General features: G+C 43.3%; 1 protein-coding gene across 1 annotated transcript in view; it reads left to right on the top strand.

The window, feature by feature from the left end:
- The first annotated feature begins 12,745 nt into the window (after positions 1 to 12,745).
- cacna1ab (calcium channel, voltage-dependent, P/Q type, alpha 1A subunit, b) overlaps positions 12,746 to 17,500 on the top strand; it is a 71,455-nt gene continuing 66,700 nt past the window's right edge. Inside the window, 2 exon segments of the mRNA XM_046840268.1 lie at positions 12,746 to 13,424; positions 13,621 to 13,854. Of these exon segments, the coding sequence (XP_046696224.1) occupies positions 13,622 to 13,854 (233 nt within the window). The 5' untranslated portion in view covers positions 12,746 to 13,424; position 13,621.

The raw sequence follows: 17,500 nt of genomic DNA on the forward strand, positions 1-17,500 counted from the left end.
GTATGGGAGTGTGTTTGTGCGTGTGTGTATGGAAGTGTGTATTTGTATATGGATGTCTATATGGGAGTTTGTGATTGTGTGTGTGTGTGTGTGTGTGAGAGTATGGAATGTCCATTTGTGTATGGGAGTGTGTGTGTGTGTGTGTGTGTGTGTGTGTGTGTGTGTGTGTGTGTGTGTGTGTGTGAATGTGTATAGGAGTGTTTATGGAAGTGTGTATGGAAGTGTGTATGTATAGGAGTGTGTATGGAAGTGTGTGTATGGGAGTGTGTGGAAGTGTGTATGTGTGTATGTGTGTATGGAGTGTGTATGTATGGAGTGTATATAGAAGTGTATGTGTATAGGAGTGTGTGTATGAGTGTGTATGGAAGTGTGTGTGTGTATGGGAGTGTGTATGGAAGTGTGTATGTGTATAGGAGTGTGTGTATGGGAGTGTGTATGAAGTGTGTATGTGTATGGGAGTGTGTATGTGTATGGGAGTGTGTGGAAGTGTGTATGTATGGAAGTGTGTATGTGTATGGGAGTGTGTATGGAAGTGTGTATGTGTATGGGAGTGTATGTATGGGAGTGTGTATGGAAGTGTATATGTATGGAAGTGTGTGTGTATATGTATGTGTATGGAAGTGTGTATGTATGGAGTGTGTGTGTGTATAGTGTATGGAAGTGTGTATGTGTATGGGAGTGTGTGTATGGAGTATGTATATGTATAAGTGTATATGTATAGGAGTGTATATGTGTATGGGAGTGTATGGAAGTGTGTATGTGTATGGGAGTGTGTATGGGAGTGTGTATGTATAAGTGTGTATATGTATGTGTATGTGTATGGAGTATGTATGGAAGTGTATATGTATGGAGTGTGTATGTATGGGAGTGTGTGTATGGGAGTGTGTATGAAGTGTGTATGTGTATGGGAGTGTGTATGGAAGTGTGTATATGGAGTGTGTATGGGAGTGTGTATGGAAGTGTGTATGAGTGTGTATGGAGTATGTGTATGTGTATGGGAGTGTGTATATGTATGGGAGTGTGTATGGAAGTGTATGTGTATGGGAGTGTATGTGTATGGGAGTGTGTATGTGTATGGAGTGTGTATGTATGGAGTGTGTATGAAGTGTGTGTGTGTATGGGAGTGTGTATGTGTATGTATGGGAGTGTGTATATGTATGGGAGTGTGTATGGAAGTGTGTATGTGTATGGAGTGTATGTGTATGGGAGTGTGTATGTGTATGTATAAGTGTGTATGTGTATGTGTATATATATATAGGAGTGTATATGTGTATGGAAGTGTGTATGGGAGTGTGTATGGAAGTGTATGTATGGAGTGTATATGTATGGAAGTGTGTATGTATATGTGTATGTGTATATATGGAAGTGTATGGAAGTATGTGTATGTGTGTGTATGTGTATGGAAGTGTGTGTGTATGGGAGTGTGTATGGAAGTGTGTATGTATATGGAGTGTGTATGTGTATGTGTATGTGTGTATAGTGTGTATGGGAGTGTGTATGGGAGTGTATGTATGGGAGGTATGGAAGTGTGTATGTATATGGAAGTATGTGTATGGAGTATGTGTATGGAGTATGTATGGAAGTGTGTATGGAAGTGTGTATGTATGGAGTGTGTATAAGTGTATGTATGGAAGTGTGTATGTGTATGGGAGTGTATGAAGTGTGTATGTATAGAAGTGTGTATGTATGAAGTGTGTATATGTATGGAGTGTGTATGGAAGTGTGTATGTATGGAAGTGTATATGTGTATGGAGTGTGTATAGAAGTGTGTATATGTATGGAAGTGTGTATGTGTATGGAGTATGTATGGAGTGTGTGTATGTATATGTGTATGTGTATGGAGTGTATATGTATGGAGTGTGTATGGAAGTGTATGTGTATGGAGTATGTGTATGGAGTGTGTATATAGTGTGTATGTGCATGGGAGTGTGTATGGAAGTGTGTATGTGCATGGGAGTGTGTATGGAAGTGTGTATGTGTATGGGAGTGTATGGAAGTGTGTATGTATGGAGTGTGTATGGAAGTGTGTATGTATGGAGTATGTATGGAAGTGTATGTGTATAGGAGTGTGTATGTATAGGAGTGTGTATGGAAGTGTATGTATGTGTATGGAGTGTATGTATATGTGTATATGTGTATGGGAGTGTATGGAAGTGTATATGTATGGAAGTGTGTATGGAAGTGTGTATGTGCATGGGAGTGTGTATGGAAGTGTGTATGTATGGAGTGTGTATGGAAGTATGTATGTGTATAGGAGTGTGTGTATAGGAGTATGTATATGTATGGAAGTATGTATATGTATAGGAGTGTGTATAGAAGTGTGTATGTATATGTATAGGAGTGTGTATAGGAGTATGTATATGGAGTGTGTGTATGGAGTGTGTATATAGGAGTATGTATATGTATAGGAGTATGTATATGTATAGGAGTATGTATGTGTATAGGAGTATGTATGTGTATGGAAGTGTGTATATGTATAGGAGTATGTATGTGTATGGGAGTGTATATAGAAGTGTGTATGTGTATAGGAGTGTGTATAGAGTATGTATATGTATAGGAGTGTATAGGAGTGTATAGGAGTGTGTATGTATATGTGTATGTGTGTATGTGTATAAGTGTGTATAGAAGTGTATGTGTATGAGTGTGTATATATATGTATGTGTATGAGTGTATGTATGTGTATAGGAGTGTGTATGGAAGTGTGTATCTGTATGGGAGTGTGTATGTGTATATAGGAGTATGTATGGAAGTATGTGTATAGGAGTGTATGTGTGTATAGGAGTGTGTATGTGTATGGAGTGTGTATGGAGTGTGTATGTGTATGGAGTGTATGGAAGTGTGTATGTATATAGGAGTGTGTATGTGTATGGAGTGTGTATTTGTATAGGAGTGTGTATAGAAGTGTGTATGTATGTATAGGAGTGTATGTGTATATGTATGTGTATGAAGTGTGTATGTGTAGGAGTGTGTATGTGTATGGAGTGTGTACAGAGTGTGTATGTGTGTGTATGGAGTGTGTATGTGTATGTGTGTATGGAGTGTGTGTATGTGTGTATGTGTATGGAGTGTATGGAAGTATGTGTATGGAGTGTGTATGGAGTGTGTATGTGTATGGAGTGTGTGTATGGAGTGTGTATGGAAGTATGTGTATGGAGTGTATGTGTATGGAGTGTGTATGTATGTGTGTATGGAGTGTGTGTATGGAGTGTGTGTATGTGTATGGAGTGTGTATGTGTATGGGAGTGTGTATAAAAGTGTGTATCTCTGTATTTCTTCATCATTTATTCCTCTCTAAATGTTCTGCTTGATGTTGAACTGATGCTGAACTGTATCTTGGTGATCAGTAGATACCACCGGCAGTTCCAGCTTGAATGACACTGGGGTGAACACGCCACACAGCGTCCCCACATTGATGAGTTTCAGCTTTAGAAAGCTCATCTTTGCTTCAGCTTCCATCACTGGATTTCTGAGCTTCATTTCATGTATAAACATCACCCTAAATACATTTATTACACAATTAAATACACGTCATTGTGCACAATTGATCAAACTCAGAACCACAAACCATAAACTCCTTAAATATATATATATATATATTATAAGTGTAATTATAGCCATAAGATACGTACAACATCTACATCCTTATAAAATATCACTTTAAAGCAGCACTGGAGCTTCTCCTCACTGTCCTCAGTTCAGGATCTTCTCAGTACAATCACAGAAAACCTTTATAACATCACCTCAATTACAGGAACCAAATCAATAAGTGCTGTTTAACTCCACTCCAGCAGGACCAGTTACAGTGGGCTGGAGATCTTTTGTTGCTACACACATTATAATAAACTACACTATAAATTATAATGTTATGCAGCTAAAAGAAATCTTGTTGCTGTGTGTGTAAAAGTTCAGCAGGAAACAGTGTAACAAGTTATAGACAGTTATTAACCTGTTTCATTAAATACATTAGTCTTTAATCTCCTCATAACGAGTAGAGTGATAGAGCAGCACACACACCTGTATCTTCTGCACGTTTCCGCGCTACACCTTTCCTCTTTTTTCTGAATTGGGCTTCTGAAGGTTTAGACCTTTTTTGGTTATTTAATTTTAATTTGGGTTCAGTTCTCCTTACTGACGTGATGTCACCCAACCCCCCCACCTCTCCTTTCTGAGTGTATGAGTGAGGGAACTTCTCCGGGTGGTGGGTGCAGACTCAGATTCCAGACCAGGTGTGTGTGCGTGTGTGTGTGTGTGTGTGTGTATGTATGGGAGTGTGTGTGTGTGTGTGTGTGTGTGTGTGTGTGTGTGTGTGTGTGTGTGTGGTGTGTGTGTGTGTATGGGAGTGTGTGTGTGTGTGTGTGTATGTATGTGTGTGCGTATGGGAGTGTGTGTGTGTGTATGTATAGGAGTGTGTGTGTGTGTGTGTGTGTGTATATGGGAGTGTGTGTGTATGGGAGTGTGTGTGTGTGTGTGTGTGTGTGTGTGTGTGTGTGTGTGTGTGTGGGAATGTGTGTGTGTGTGTGTGTGCAGCAAAATTTAATTTGGTTTATTAGAGACAGAGCAATGCTGGTTTGGTTGGCACTGAAGGAGGATGAATTAAAGAGAGAGAGAGAGAGAGAGAGAGAGAGAGAGAGAGAGTAATTAGCTGATTGGAGTTTTTTGGCTGTGTGTACCTCTGTTTCCCGAGAGACTGAGTGTGTAGTAATTGATGAGCTGATTGATCGGGAGAAAGACGGGGACGGGGTGTGTGTGTGGGGGTGGGGGGTGGGGTGTACACACTGCTGCTCTCAGCTCTAATGGATCCAGTGCTGGTATAGAGTAAGCAGTCTACTGTGTAGAATCAGCACTTACACACACACACACACACACACACACACACACACACACACACACACAGACTCAAAATGTAAACTAACACTGAAACACACACCGACCCCAAGTGTTGAACTGTTTGTAAACACAGAGTCTCAAAACAAGTCACATTTAATACAATTTATCACACACACAAACACACTTGTCACATACATCACACACAGGGGGGACAGTGTTTGGGACAGTGGAAGTGAGTGGGACAGAGGGAGTGAGGGGGGGATAGTGTGTTTGATAGTTGAAGTGAGGAGGGACAGTGTTTTGGGCCGTGGAAGTGAGTGGGACAGTGGAAGTGAGGGGGGACAGTGTTTGGGACAGTGGGAGTGAGTGGGACAGAGGGAGTTAGGGGGGACAGTGTTTGGGACAGTGGAGTTAGGGAAGACAGTAGGAGTGAGTGCAGGCGGTGAGGGGAACAGTGGAGTGAGTGGGATAGTGGGAGTGAGGGGGACAGTGTTTGGGAGTGTGGGAGTGTGGGAGTGAGTGGGACAGTGGAAGTGAGGGAAGACAGTAGGACTGAGTGCAGGCGGTGAGGGAACAGTGAAATGAGTGGGACAGTGGGAGTGAGGGGGACAGTGTTTGGGACAGTGGGAGTGTTTGGGACAGTGGGAGTGAGGGGGACAGTGTTTGGGACAGTGGGGGTGAGTGGGACAGTGGGAGTGAGGGGGACAGTGTTTGGGACAGTGGGAGTGAGGAGGACAGTGAGAGTGAGGGGGACAGTGTTTGGGACAGTGGAGTGAGTGGGACAGAGAGAGTGAGGGGAGACAGTGTTTGGGACAGTGGAGTGAGGGAAGACAGTAGAAGTGAGAGCAGGCAGTGAGGGGAAAAGTTGGCGTGAGGGGACAGTGAAGTGAAGACAGGACAGTGAGGGACAGGGAAGACATTTCACAGCAGTTTTGAAACATCTAGCAGAGAGATGACAACATCTAGTTTTAATCTAGGAGTGTGTGCGTGTGTGTGTGTGTGTGCATGTGTGTATTATGCTTCATGCTAGGCTCAATCAAAAACACCATCTGCTGGTCTTAAAATTTCTAAAGACCATAGCAAGAACACACACACACACACACACACACACACACACACAAGGTCAGACAGACAGACAGACAGACAGACAGACAGACAGACAGAGTGTGTCATTCTCTCAGAGAGCAGCATTGCTGTTTCATTTCTTGCTCTGTTTATGTTTTGTCAGTCTCAGTGATAGTAAGGGGAGTAAATTAAGTAAAACTGTGTGTGTGTGTGTGTGTGTGTGTGTGTGTGTGTGTGTGTGTGTGTGTGTGTGTGTGTGTGTGTAGGAGGGAAGTCCTTCTGAGCTGCCGTGTGAATGCTCCCTGAATACCAATGATGTACGTATACACACACACACACACACACACACACACACACACACACTCTACAGTCAGCTCTAATACACAAGTCTTTCTCTGATGTCTGACAGAGAGACAGGATATCAGGTCCAGTAATGTGTGTGTGTGTGTGTGTGTGTGTGTGTGTGTGTGTGTGTGTGTGTGTGTGTGTGCTACACTAGCTATTTTCCCGCCAATCACCCCCTCCACCTTCTCTTTATCGGGAACACGCCTTTCTCTGACGTCATCACTACGATGCTGTGCTTTTAAAACACACACACACACACACACACACACACACATACACACACACACACACACACACACACTCATATTTACTCATACACACACACTCACACAGACACACTCACATTTACTTGCGCACACACACACACACACACACACACACACACACACACACACACTCTACAGTCAGCTCTAATACACAAGTCTTTCTCTGATGTCTGACAGAGAGACAGGATATCAGGTCCAGTAATGTGTGTGTGTGTGTGTGTGTGTGTGTGTGTGTGTGTGTGTGTGCTACACTAGCTATTTTCCGCCAATCACCCCTCCACCTTCTCTTTATCGGGAACACGCCTTTCTCTGACGTCATCACTACGATGCTGTGCTTTTAAAACACACACACACACACACACACACACACACACATACACACACACACACACACACACACACTCATATTTACTCATACACACACACTCACACAGACACACTCACATTTACTTGCGCACACACACACACACACACACACACACACACACACACATACACAGATCTCAGACTCAACAGAATTTATCCAATCTGGCAACCCAGCAGCCTCCTGCCAGCTATCGACCAGACCAGAGTAATGATCATGATTTTATTCTCCTCCATCTGATTTATGCTAAATGCAGCAGAAGCTCTGTTACATCTCTACTCTACACACATCTCTACACTACACTCATCTCTACACTCATCTCTACACACATCTCTACACTACACACATCTCTACACTCATCTCTACACACATCTCTACACTACACTCATCTCTACTCTACACACATCTCTACACTACACTCATCTCTACTCTACACATCTCTACACTACACTCACATCTCTACACACATCTCTACACTCATCTCTACACTCATCTCTACACACATCTCTACACTACACTCATCTCTACACTCATCTCTACACACATCTCTACACTACACTCATCTCTACACACATCTCTACACTACACTCATCTCTACACTACACACATCTCTACACTCATCTCTACACTCATCTCTACACTACACTCATCTCTACACACATCTCTACACTACACTTATCTCTACACTACACTCATCTCTACACACATCTCTACACTACATTCATCTCTACACACATCTCTACACTACACTCATCTCTACACTACACTCATCTCTACACACATCTCTACACTACACTCATCTCTACTCTACACACATCTCTACACTACACTCATCTCTACACTACACTCATCTCTACACACATCTCTACACTACACTCATCTCTACACTACACACATCTCACACTACACTCATCTACACACATCTCTACACTACACTCATCTCTACTCTACACACATCTCTACACTACACTCATCTCTACACTACACTCATCTCTACACTCATCTCTACACTACACTCATCTCTACACACTCATCTCTACACTACACTCATCTCTACACTACACACATCTCTACACTACACTCATCTCTACACATCTCTACACTACACTCATCTCTACACTACACATCTCTCACACTACACTCATCTCTACACTACACATCTCTACACTACACTCATCTCTACACACACTCTACACTACACTCATCTCTACACTACACCATCTCTACACATCTCTACACTACACTCATCTCTACACTACACACATCTCTACACTACACTCATCTCTACACACATCTCTACACTACACTCATCTCTACACTACACTCATCTCTACACTACACTCATCTCTACACACTACACTCATCTCTACACTACACACATCTCTACACCACATCTCTACACACATCTACACTACACTCATCTCACACACATCTCTACACTACACTCATCTCTACACTACACATCTCTACACTACACTCATCTCACACATCTCTACACACATCTCTACACTACACTCATCTACACACATCTCTCTACACTCATCTCTACACTACACTCATCTCTACACACATCTCTACACTACACTCATCTCTACACACATCTCTACACTACACACATCTCTACACTCACACATCTCTACACACACATCTCTACACACATCTACACTACACTCATCTCTACACATCTCTACACTACACTCATCTCTACACACATCTCTACACTACACTCATCTCTACACTACACACATCTCTACACTACACTCATCTCACACACACTCATCTCTACACTACACTCATCTCTACACACATCTCTACACTACACTCATCTCTACACTACACTCATCTCTACACACATCTCTACACTACACTCATCTCTACACTACACACATTGCTAGAATAGCAAAGTCCACTAAAGGCGGTAGAGCATTTTCACATTTAGCTCTAAACTCTGGAATAGTCTTCCTGACGGTGTTCGGGGCTCAGACACACTCACCCAGTTTAAGTGTAGATTAAAAACATATCTTTTTAGCAAAGCCTACACATAACATACGTCTCACATCATAACCTTGTGCTCCAGAACATCTGATCACATGCACATTATCAACTTGTGCTGTTAATATCATGAACAGCAGCTACGCTAATTCCTCTCCACTGCTTCTCTTTCTCTCCCCATCCCGAGACACCCTGAGGTTTGGCCAGCTCCAGTCACCTCCCACCTCGTGATGATTACGGACCTTGAAGAAGTAGATGCCGAACTCACAAACATCCCGAACCATCTAGAGACGTACCAGTGCCATTTGGATCCCGCTACATGTGTGGAGTTTTGACATTGGACCTCCTGGAGTGTTTAAAGGCTCTGGCATGGAGAAGCTGATGCTGGATCTGTGATGATCACAAATGCTGAGCTCATAAACTCGGAGCTACTAACCATATAGACTGTATAAGACTGCAGAAAGAAAGAACACTACACTCATCTCTACACTACACTCATCTCTACACACATCTCTACACTACACTCATCTCTACACACATCTCTACACTACACTCATCTCTACACACATCTCACACACATCTCTACACTACACTCATCTCTACTCACACACATCTCTACACTACACTCATCTCACACACATCTCTACACACATCTCTACACTACACTCATCTCTACACACATCTACACACATCTCACACTACACTCATCTCTACTCTACACACATCTCTACACTACACTCATCTCTACACTACACACATCTCTACACACATCTCTACACTACACACATCTCTACACTACACTCATCTCTACACACATCTCTACACTACACACAACTCTACACTACACTCATCTCTACACTACACTCATCTCTACACTACACTCATCTCTACACACATCTCTACACTACACTCATCTCTACACACATCTCTACACACACATCTCTACACTACACTCATCTCTACCCACATCTCTACACACACATCTCTACACTACACTCATCTCTACACACACATCTCTACACTACACTCATCTCACACATCTCTACACTACACTCATCTCTACACCACACTCATCTCTACACACATCTCTACACTACACTCATCTCTACACTACACACATTGCTAGAATAGCAAAGTCCACTAAAGGCGGTAGAGCATTTTCACATTTAGCTCCTAAACTCTGGAATAGTCTTCCTGCTCAGACACACTCACCCAGTTTAAGTGTAGATTAAAACATATCTTTTAGCAAAGCCTACACATAACATACGTCTCACATCATAACCTTGTGCTCCAGAACATCTGATCACATGCACATTATCAACTTGTGCTGTTAATATCATGAACAGCAGCTACGCTAATTCCTCTCCACTGCTGCTCTTTCTCTCCCCATCCCGAGACACCCTGAGGTTTGGCCAGCTCAGTCACCTCCCACCTCGTGATGATTACGGACCTTGAAGAAGTAGATGCGAACTCACAAACATCCCGAACCATCTAGAGACGCACCAGTGCCATTTGGATCCCGCTACATGTGTGGAGTTTTGACATTGGACCTCCTGGAGTGTTTAAAGGCTCTGGCATGGAGAAGCTGATGCTGGATCTGTGATGATCACAAATGCTGAGCTCATAAAACTCGGAGCTACTAACCATATAGACTGTATAAGACTGCAGAAAGAAAGAACACTACACTCATCTCTACACTACACTCATCTCTACACATCTCTACACACATCTCTACACTACACTCATCTCTACACACATCTCTACACTACACTCATCTCTACACACATCTCTACACACATCTCTACACTACACTCATCTCTACTCTACACACATCTCTACACTACACTCATCTCTACACACATCTCTACACATCTCTACACTACACTCATCTCTACACACATCTCTACACACATCTCTACACTACACTCATCTCTACTCTACACACATCTCTACACTACACTCATCTCTACACTACACACATCTCTACACACATCTCTACACTACACTCATCTCTACACACATATCTACACACATCTCTACTACACACATCTCTACACTACACTCATCTCTACACTACACACATCTCTACACACATCTCTACACACATCTCTACACTACACATCTCTACACACATATCTACACTACACACATCTCACACTACACTCATCTCTACACACATCTCTACACACATCTCTACACTACACTCATCTCTACACTACACACATCTCACACACAACTCTATTCTACACACATCTCTACACTACACTCATCTCTACACACATATCTACACCACACACATCTCACACACACATCTCTGCACCACACTCATCTCTACTCTACACACATCTCACACTACACTCATCTCTACACTACACACATCTCTACACACAACTCTATTCTACACACATCTCTACACTACACTCATCTCTACACACATATCTACACCACACACATCTCACACACATCTCTGCACTACACTGCCTCACACTCATCTCTACACCACACACATCTCTACACACATCTCTGCACTACACTCATCTCACACTACACTCATCTCTACACTCATCTCTACACACATCTCTACACTACACTCATCTCTACACTACACTTATCTTTACACACTTCTCTTCTCTACCCACATCTCTACACCACCCGCATCTCTACACTTATTTCTACACTCATCTCTACACTACACTTATTTCTACCTCATCTCTACTCTACACACATCTCTATACTTCACTCATCTCTACACTCCACTCATCTCTACACCACACTCATCTCTACACTACACTCATCTCTACACACATCTCACACTACACTCATCTCACACTACACTCATCTCTACACACATCTCTACACTCCACTCATCTCTACACACATCTCTACACTACACACATCTCTACACTACACTCATCTCTACACTACACTCATCTACACACATCTCTACACTACACTCATCTCACACTACACTCATCTCTACACACATCTCTACACTCCACTCATCTCTACACACATCTCTACACTACACTCATCTCTACACTACACTCATCTCTACACACATCTCTACACTACACTCATCTCTACACTACACTCATCTCTACACACATCTCTACACTCACCTCTACACTACACACATCTCTACACACAAAAGCAGTTTTAATGATTTAATTGTTCTTGAACAAAATGCTAATGTGTGTGTTTGTTTGTGTTTGTGTGTGTGTGTGTGTGTGTGTGTGTGTGTGTGTGTGTGTGTGTGTGTGTATGGTTGTTAATCTAACACAGTAATAACAGTTGTATTATTTAGATTTTCAAGTGAGTGTTGGGTAAATTGGTTTAGAACCACACCATTTCTGCCTCTACACCAGTCTGGCAACCTGGAGCTCCAGCTCTCAGATGGAGTGTGTTATTAGATCCTAAGCTCTTCGGGTCTAATTGGGTTACAGTGTGGCGATGGTTCAGACCGACCTGGGCGGGTTTTAAACCAGAAAAAGTCACATCAATCTGGCAACCTGGTTAAGTGTGGAGGCGAAACGCTGTGCGCTGTGTGGTCTGGACTTTCCAGATTCTGTGGATTTAAGATGGGCAGATACATCATCTCCATTCTCACTTTCTCTTCCATTTCTGTTCTTCAGTGAAATGCAAAATCCCACAAAGTGCAAGCATCTGTCCGGTAGGGAAAAGAGCTCTGCCTGGACAGAACTGGGTTTTTAGGTTTTTGTATGTGTTTTTAGGTGTGTGTGTGTGTGTTTGTGTGTGTGTGTGTGTGTGTGTGTGTGTTTGTTTGTTTGTGTGTGTGTGTGTGTGTGTGTGCGCGTGTGTTTGTTTGTGTGTGTGTGTGTGTGTGTGTGAGAGAGAGAAAGAGAGAGAGAGAGAAATGCGTTGAGGAAGAGGAGGAGGGGGTGTTCCTCCAGCTCCGTTCCTCGGTTCCTCTGCGTGTTCCTCACTCGAGCTCACGCCACAAGCCCAACGCGCTCCTGATCTGAAGCCACGCGGGTGATTTTCCGCTTGTTCTCTCCAAAAGCGTTGCGCGCGCGGGAGAAGAGATAAACATCGAGAGCATCACAATTTGGGTTTTCATGTTAGCAGTGTTAGTAAGATCATCTCTCCTGTTCTCCGAGCGCGCGTTCGCACCACCCATCGCCATTAGGAGAGACTGAGTTGGGGGTGTGGGGGAGAGCTTCATTTCCTGCGCGCACCGCGACGTGAACGAGCTTCATCCGTTACCGGAGTGCTTGGACTTGGATATCAACGCATCATCATCATCGTCGCAACCCTCCTCCTCCTCCTTCTCCTCCTTTTTTTCTGCTCAGCCGCTGCGGATGTTCTCGAATTAAATAAATTATTGCCGGTGCTTTCCGCCCCTGGTGTGCGCTCGGTGCGCTCGCACTAGAGGAGCCTCGGTGAATCGGTGTTACGGGTATCGCGATGCTCAGAAGGGTGATATTATCACGGCCCGGGGCGCGCGAAGGCTCAGGAGCGAGCAGCTGAGTGATAAGGATGAGGACGCGGCGCTGTGGAGGAGGAAGATAAGCAGCAGGAACAGCAGCATCAGCAGCGATTCACGGGTTCGTGCTTCTTCGTGTCTGTTTCATAGCGCGAGACGGGCTTCCGTTAAGGGGAGCGGTGTGCACGCGCAATCTCCGCTCTGCTCCGTGATCCCGGTGTGATGCGCGTGAGCGCGGCGGCGGGGGTTTCCCGCATCTCCGTAACGCCGCTGTTGCGTGTGTGTGTGTGTGTGTGTGTGTGTGTGTGTGCTTGCAGGATGGCGCGGTTCGGAGAGCCCGGTGTGCCCGGTGGGGGCTCGGTGGCCCGGGGCGGGAGCAGGCAGGGAACCCAGCGCGTGTACAAGCAGTCGATGGCGCAGAGAGCGCGCACCATGGCGCTGTATAACCCCATCCCCGTGCGCCAGAGCTGTCTTACCGTTAACCGCTCTCTCTTCCTGTTCAGCGAGGACAACGTGGTCCGGAAGTACGCCAAGAAGATCACAGAGTGGCCATATCCTTCAGCAGCTGTGTGTGTGTGTGTGTGTGTGTGGCTGATGGGGGTTTTAGTATTCAGCCAGAGAACTTGTGTTATCTCGCATTTGTGTCATTATCAGCTTTAATTACTACACGCAGGTAGGTGTGTGTGTATGTGTGTGTGTGTGTGTGTGTGTGTGTGTGAGAGAGAGAGGAAGAACTTTTCCGAAAAGGACTTTTACTATTACTAACTTGGAATCATGGTGTTATGTTGTTGATGATGATGATGATGATGATGATGAGTTTGATGAGATAGATGTCTGGGTGCTGTCTTAGTGTGTATGAGGGCTCCTTCTGGTCTGAGTTTGGCTGTGTGTGTGTGTGTGTGTGTGTGTGTGTGTGTGTGTGTGTGTGTGTGTGTGTGTGTGTGTGTGGTTGCTGATGTCAGCACATGAGTCCATAGCAGAGCTTTCAGTGCTGAGTGGAGGAGGAAAGAGAGATGAGCAGGAGATAAAGAACAATGCAGTGTTACTGCTGATCTGAGATCCGATGATGATGATGATGATGATGATGATGATGATGAAATTCTGGATCTGCGGTGCTGATGTGTATTATGATATTATGGTATTAAGTCATACTGCTCTCAGATCAGTGTTGTTTCCTCTGTTACTAGTTATTGTTTAAAAGCCAGTGGCTGATTTCAGATCTGTGTTTCAGAGAACATTCATGTAATCATTATAACACTCCTGTCCATATTTCCTCTTCATACCAAACACCTGGAGCTCAAAATCCTGTTCAGTTCAGTTTAGTCTGGTTCAATTGAGTTTTGGATAATTTGAGTCAGGTTTAGTCTGGTTGAGTTTGGAGAATTTGAGTCAGGTTTAGTCTGGTTGAGTTTGGATAATTTGAGTCAGGTTTAGTCTGGTTGAGTTTGGATCATTTGAGTCAGGTTTAGTCTGGTTGAGTTTGGATAATTTGAGTCAGGTTTAGTCTGGTTGAGTTTGGATCATTTGAGTCAGGTTTAGTCTGGTTGAGTTTGGATAATTTGAGTCAGGTTTAGTCTGGTTCAATTGAGTTTGGATAATTTGAGTCAGGTTTAGTCTGGTTGAGTTTGGATAATTTGAGTCAGGTTTAGTCTGGTTGAGTTTGGATCATTTGAGTCAGGTTTAGTCTGGTTGAGTTTGGATCATTTGAGTCAGGTTTAGTCTGGTTGAGTTTGGATAATTTGAGTCAGGTTTAGTCTGGTTGAGTTTGGATCATTTGAGTCAGGTTTAGTCTGGTTGAGTTTGGTGAATTTGAGTCAGGTTTAGTCTGGTTGAGTTTGGATAATTTGAGTCAGGTTTAGTCTGGTTGAGTTTGGATAATTTGAGTCAGGTTTAGTCTGGTTGAGTTTGGTGAATTTGAGTCAGGTTTAGTCTGGTTGAGTTTGGTGAATTTGAGTCAGGTTTAGTCTGGTTGAGTTTGGATAATTTGAGTCAGGTTTAGTCTGGTTGAGTTTGGTGAATTTGAGTCTGGTTTAGTCTGGTTGAGTTTGGTGAATTTGAGTCTGGTTTAGTCTGGTTGAGTTTGGATAATTTGAGTCAGGTTTAGTCTGGTTGAGTTTGGATAATTTGAGTCAGGTTTAGTCTGGTTGAGTTTGGATAATTTGAGTCAGGTTTAGTCTGGTTGAGTTTGGACAATTTGAGTCAGGTTTAGTCTGGTTGAGTTTGGATCATTTGAGTCAGGTTTAGTCTGGTTGAGTTTGGATCATTTGAGTCAGGTTTAGTCTGGTTGAGTTTGGATAATTTGAGTCAGGTTTAGTCTGGTTGAGTTTGGATAATTTGAGTCAGGTTTAGTCTGGTTGAGTTTGGAATTTGAGTCAGGTTTAGTCTGGTTGAGTTTGGATAATTTGAGTCAGGTTTAGTCTGGTTGAGTTTGGTGAATTTGAGTCAGGTTTAGTCTGGTTGAGTTTGGTGAATTTGAGTCAGGTTTAGTCTGGTTGAGTTTGGATAATTTGAGTCAGGTTTAGTCTGGTTGAGTTTGGTGAATTTGAGTCAGGTTTAGTCTGGTTGAGTTTGGTGAATTTGAGTCTGGTTTAGTCTGGTTGAGTTTGGTGAATTTGAGTCTGGTTTAGTCTGGTTGAGTTTGGATAATTTGAGTCAGGTTTAGTCTGGTTGAGTTTGGATAATTTGAGTCAGGTTTAGTCTGGTTGAGTTTGGATAATTTGAGTCAGGTTTAGTCTGGTTGAGTTTGGATAATTTGAGTCAGGTTTAGTCTGGTTGAGTTTGGATAATTTGAGTCAGGTTTAGTCTGGTTGAGTTTGGATCATTTGAGTCAGGTTTAGTCTGGTTGAGTTTGGATAATTTGAGTCAGGTTTAGTCTGGTTGAGTTTGGATAATTTGAGTCAGGTTTAGTCTGGTTGAGTTTGGATAATTTGAGTCAGGTTTAGTCTGGTTGAGTTTGGATCATTTGAGTCAGGTTTAGTCTGGTTGAGTTTGGATCATTTGAGTCAGGTTTAGTCTGGTTGAGTTTGGTGAATTTGATTCTGGTTCAGCTGAGTCTGGTTCATTTGAGTTGAGTCTGTTTTAGTTGAGTCTGCTTCAGTTATTCTCTCTCAGCTCATTGATTTCACACTGCTATGATGTTAGCATGTCAGTGCTAAGCTGTAAATGTTAGCATGATGACAGTATAATTCTAGGCCAGGGTTCAGTGTGCTGCTGTGTGCTTTAGTTCAATACTTCATTTAATACACACTAAATTCAGTTCAGTAGCTAAAATCACTTCCACATGAACTCATGCTTCTGGTCTGCTCTTCTCCACTGAGACTAAAGAGCACTTGGGAGTGTTGATGAATCCAGTCAGAAGGAAGCTCACTGACACCTTCTGATTAATGCGCCATTCCACCACAACATTTATTCTCTAATATACATCTATTTCCCTGCACGCTCTTCTTGCTGTATCTGTCTGAGACCATCTGTTCCTCACTCTGTTCTCTGTGTGCTGTCTCTGTCCTGCAGTTCTGTTGGACACCACACTCACGTTTCTATCACTCACTTCCCTGTTCTTCTCTCACACCTCCACACTGCAGCTCAGCTCCAGTCTCGCACGCCTTCAGGTCTGCTCCTCTAACATTGCTTCATGCAAAAGTGAAGCTGAGGAGGAGTTTAGAAAATGAGGAGGGGTTTAGTAAATCAGGGGGTTTTAAAGGGGGTTTGAAAAGAAGAAGGGGTTTTAAAGGAAGGTGGGTTTTAGAAAGGGAGGAGTTAAGAAAGGGGTGGGGTTATAAAAGAGGAGGAGTTTAGAAAGGTTGGGGAGCAGTGAAACACATGGATGGCAACTAAAGAAGTGACACCTGTTCGTAGGATTATTGTCCACAGGAATCCACACACACACACACACACACACACACACACACACACACACACACACACACACACACACAAATGCGCCATGTGGGATATTTCTGCTTCAGTGTTCAATTATAAGGACCGTGGTCATTACACACAAACACAAATCTACTGATCTCCTTGCAGACCAGTAAACTCTGTGTGTGTGTGTGTGTGTGTGTGTGTGTGTGTGTGTGTTTATTGATCGCTATCGATCCTGAATATGAATGACGGTTATTGGTTGGCATGGTAACCATATGGACCTAGTTTGCCTAAAACAGCACAGGAGATAAGCAGTTTCTGAAATACTCAAAGCAG

Source organism: Silurus meridionalis, chromosome 26 (assembly GCF_014805685.1).
Source record: "Silurus meridionalis isolate SWU-2019-XX chromosome 26, ASM1480568v1, whole genome shotgun sequence".
NCBI classification, from domain to species: domain Eukaryota; kingdom Metazoa; phylum Chordata; class Actinopteri; order Siluriformes; family Siluridae; genus Silurus; species Silurus meridionalis.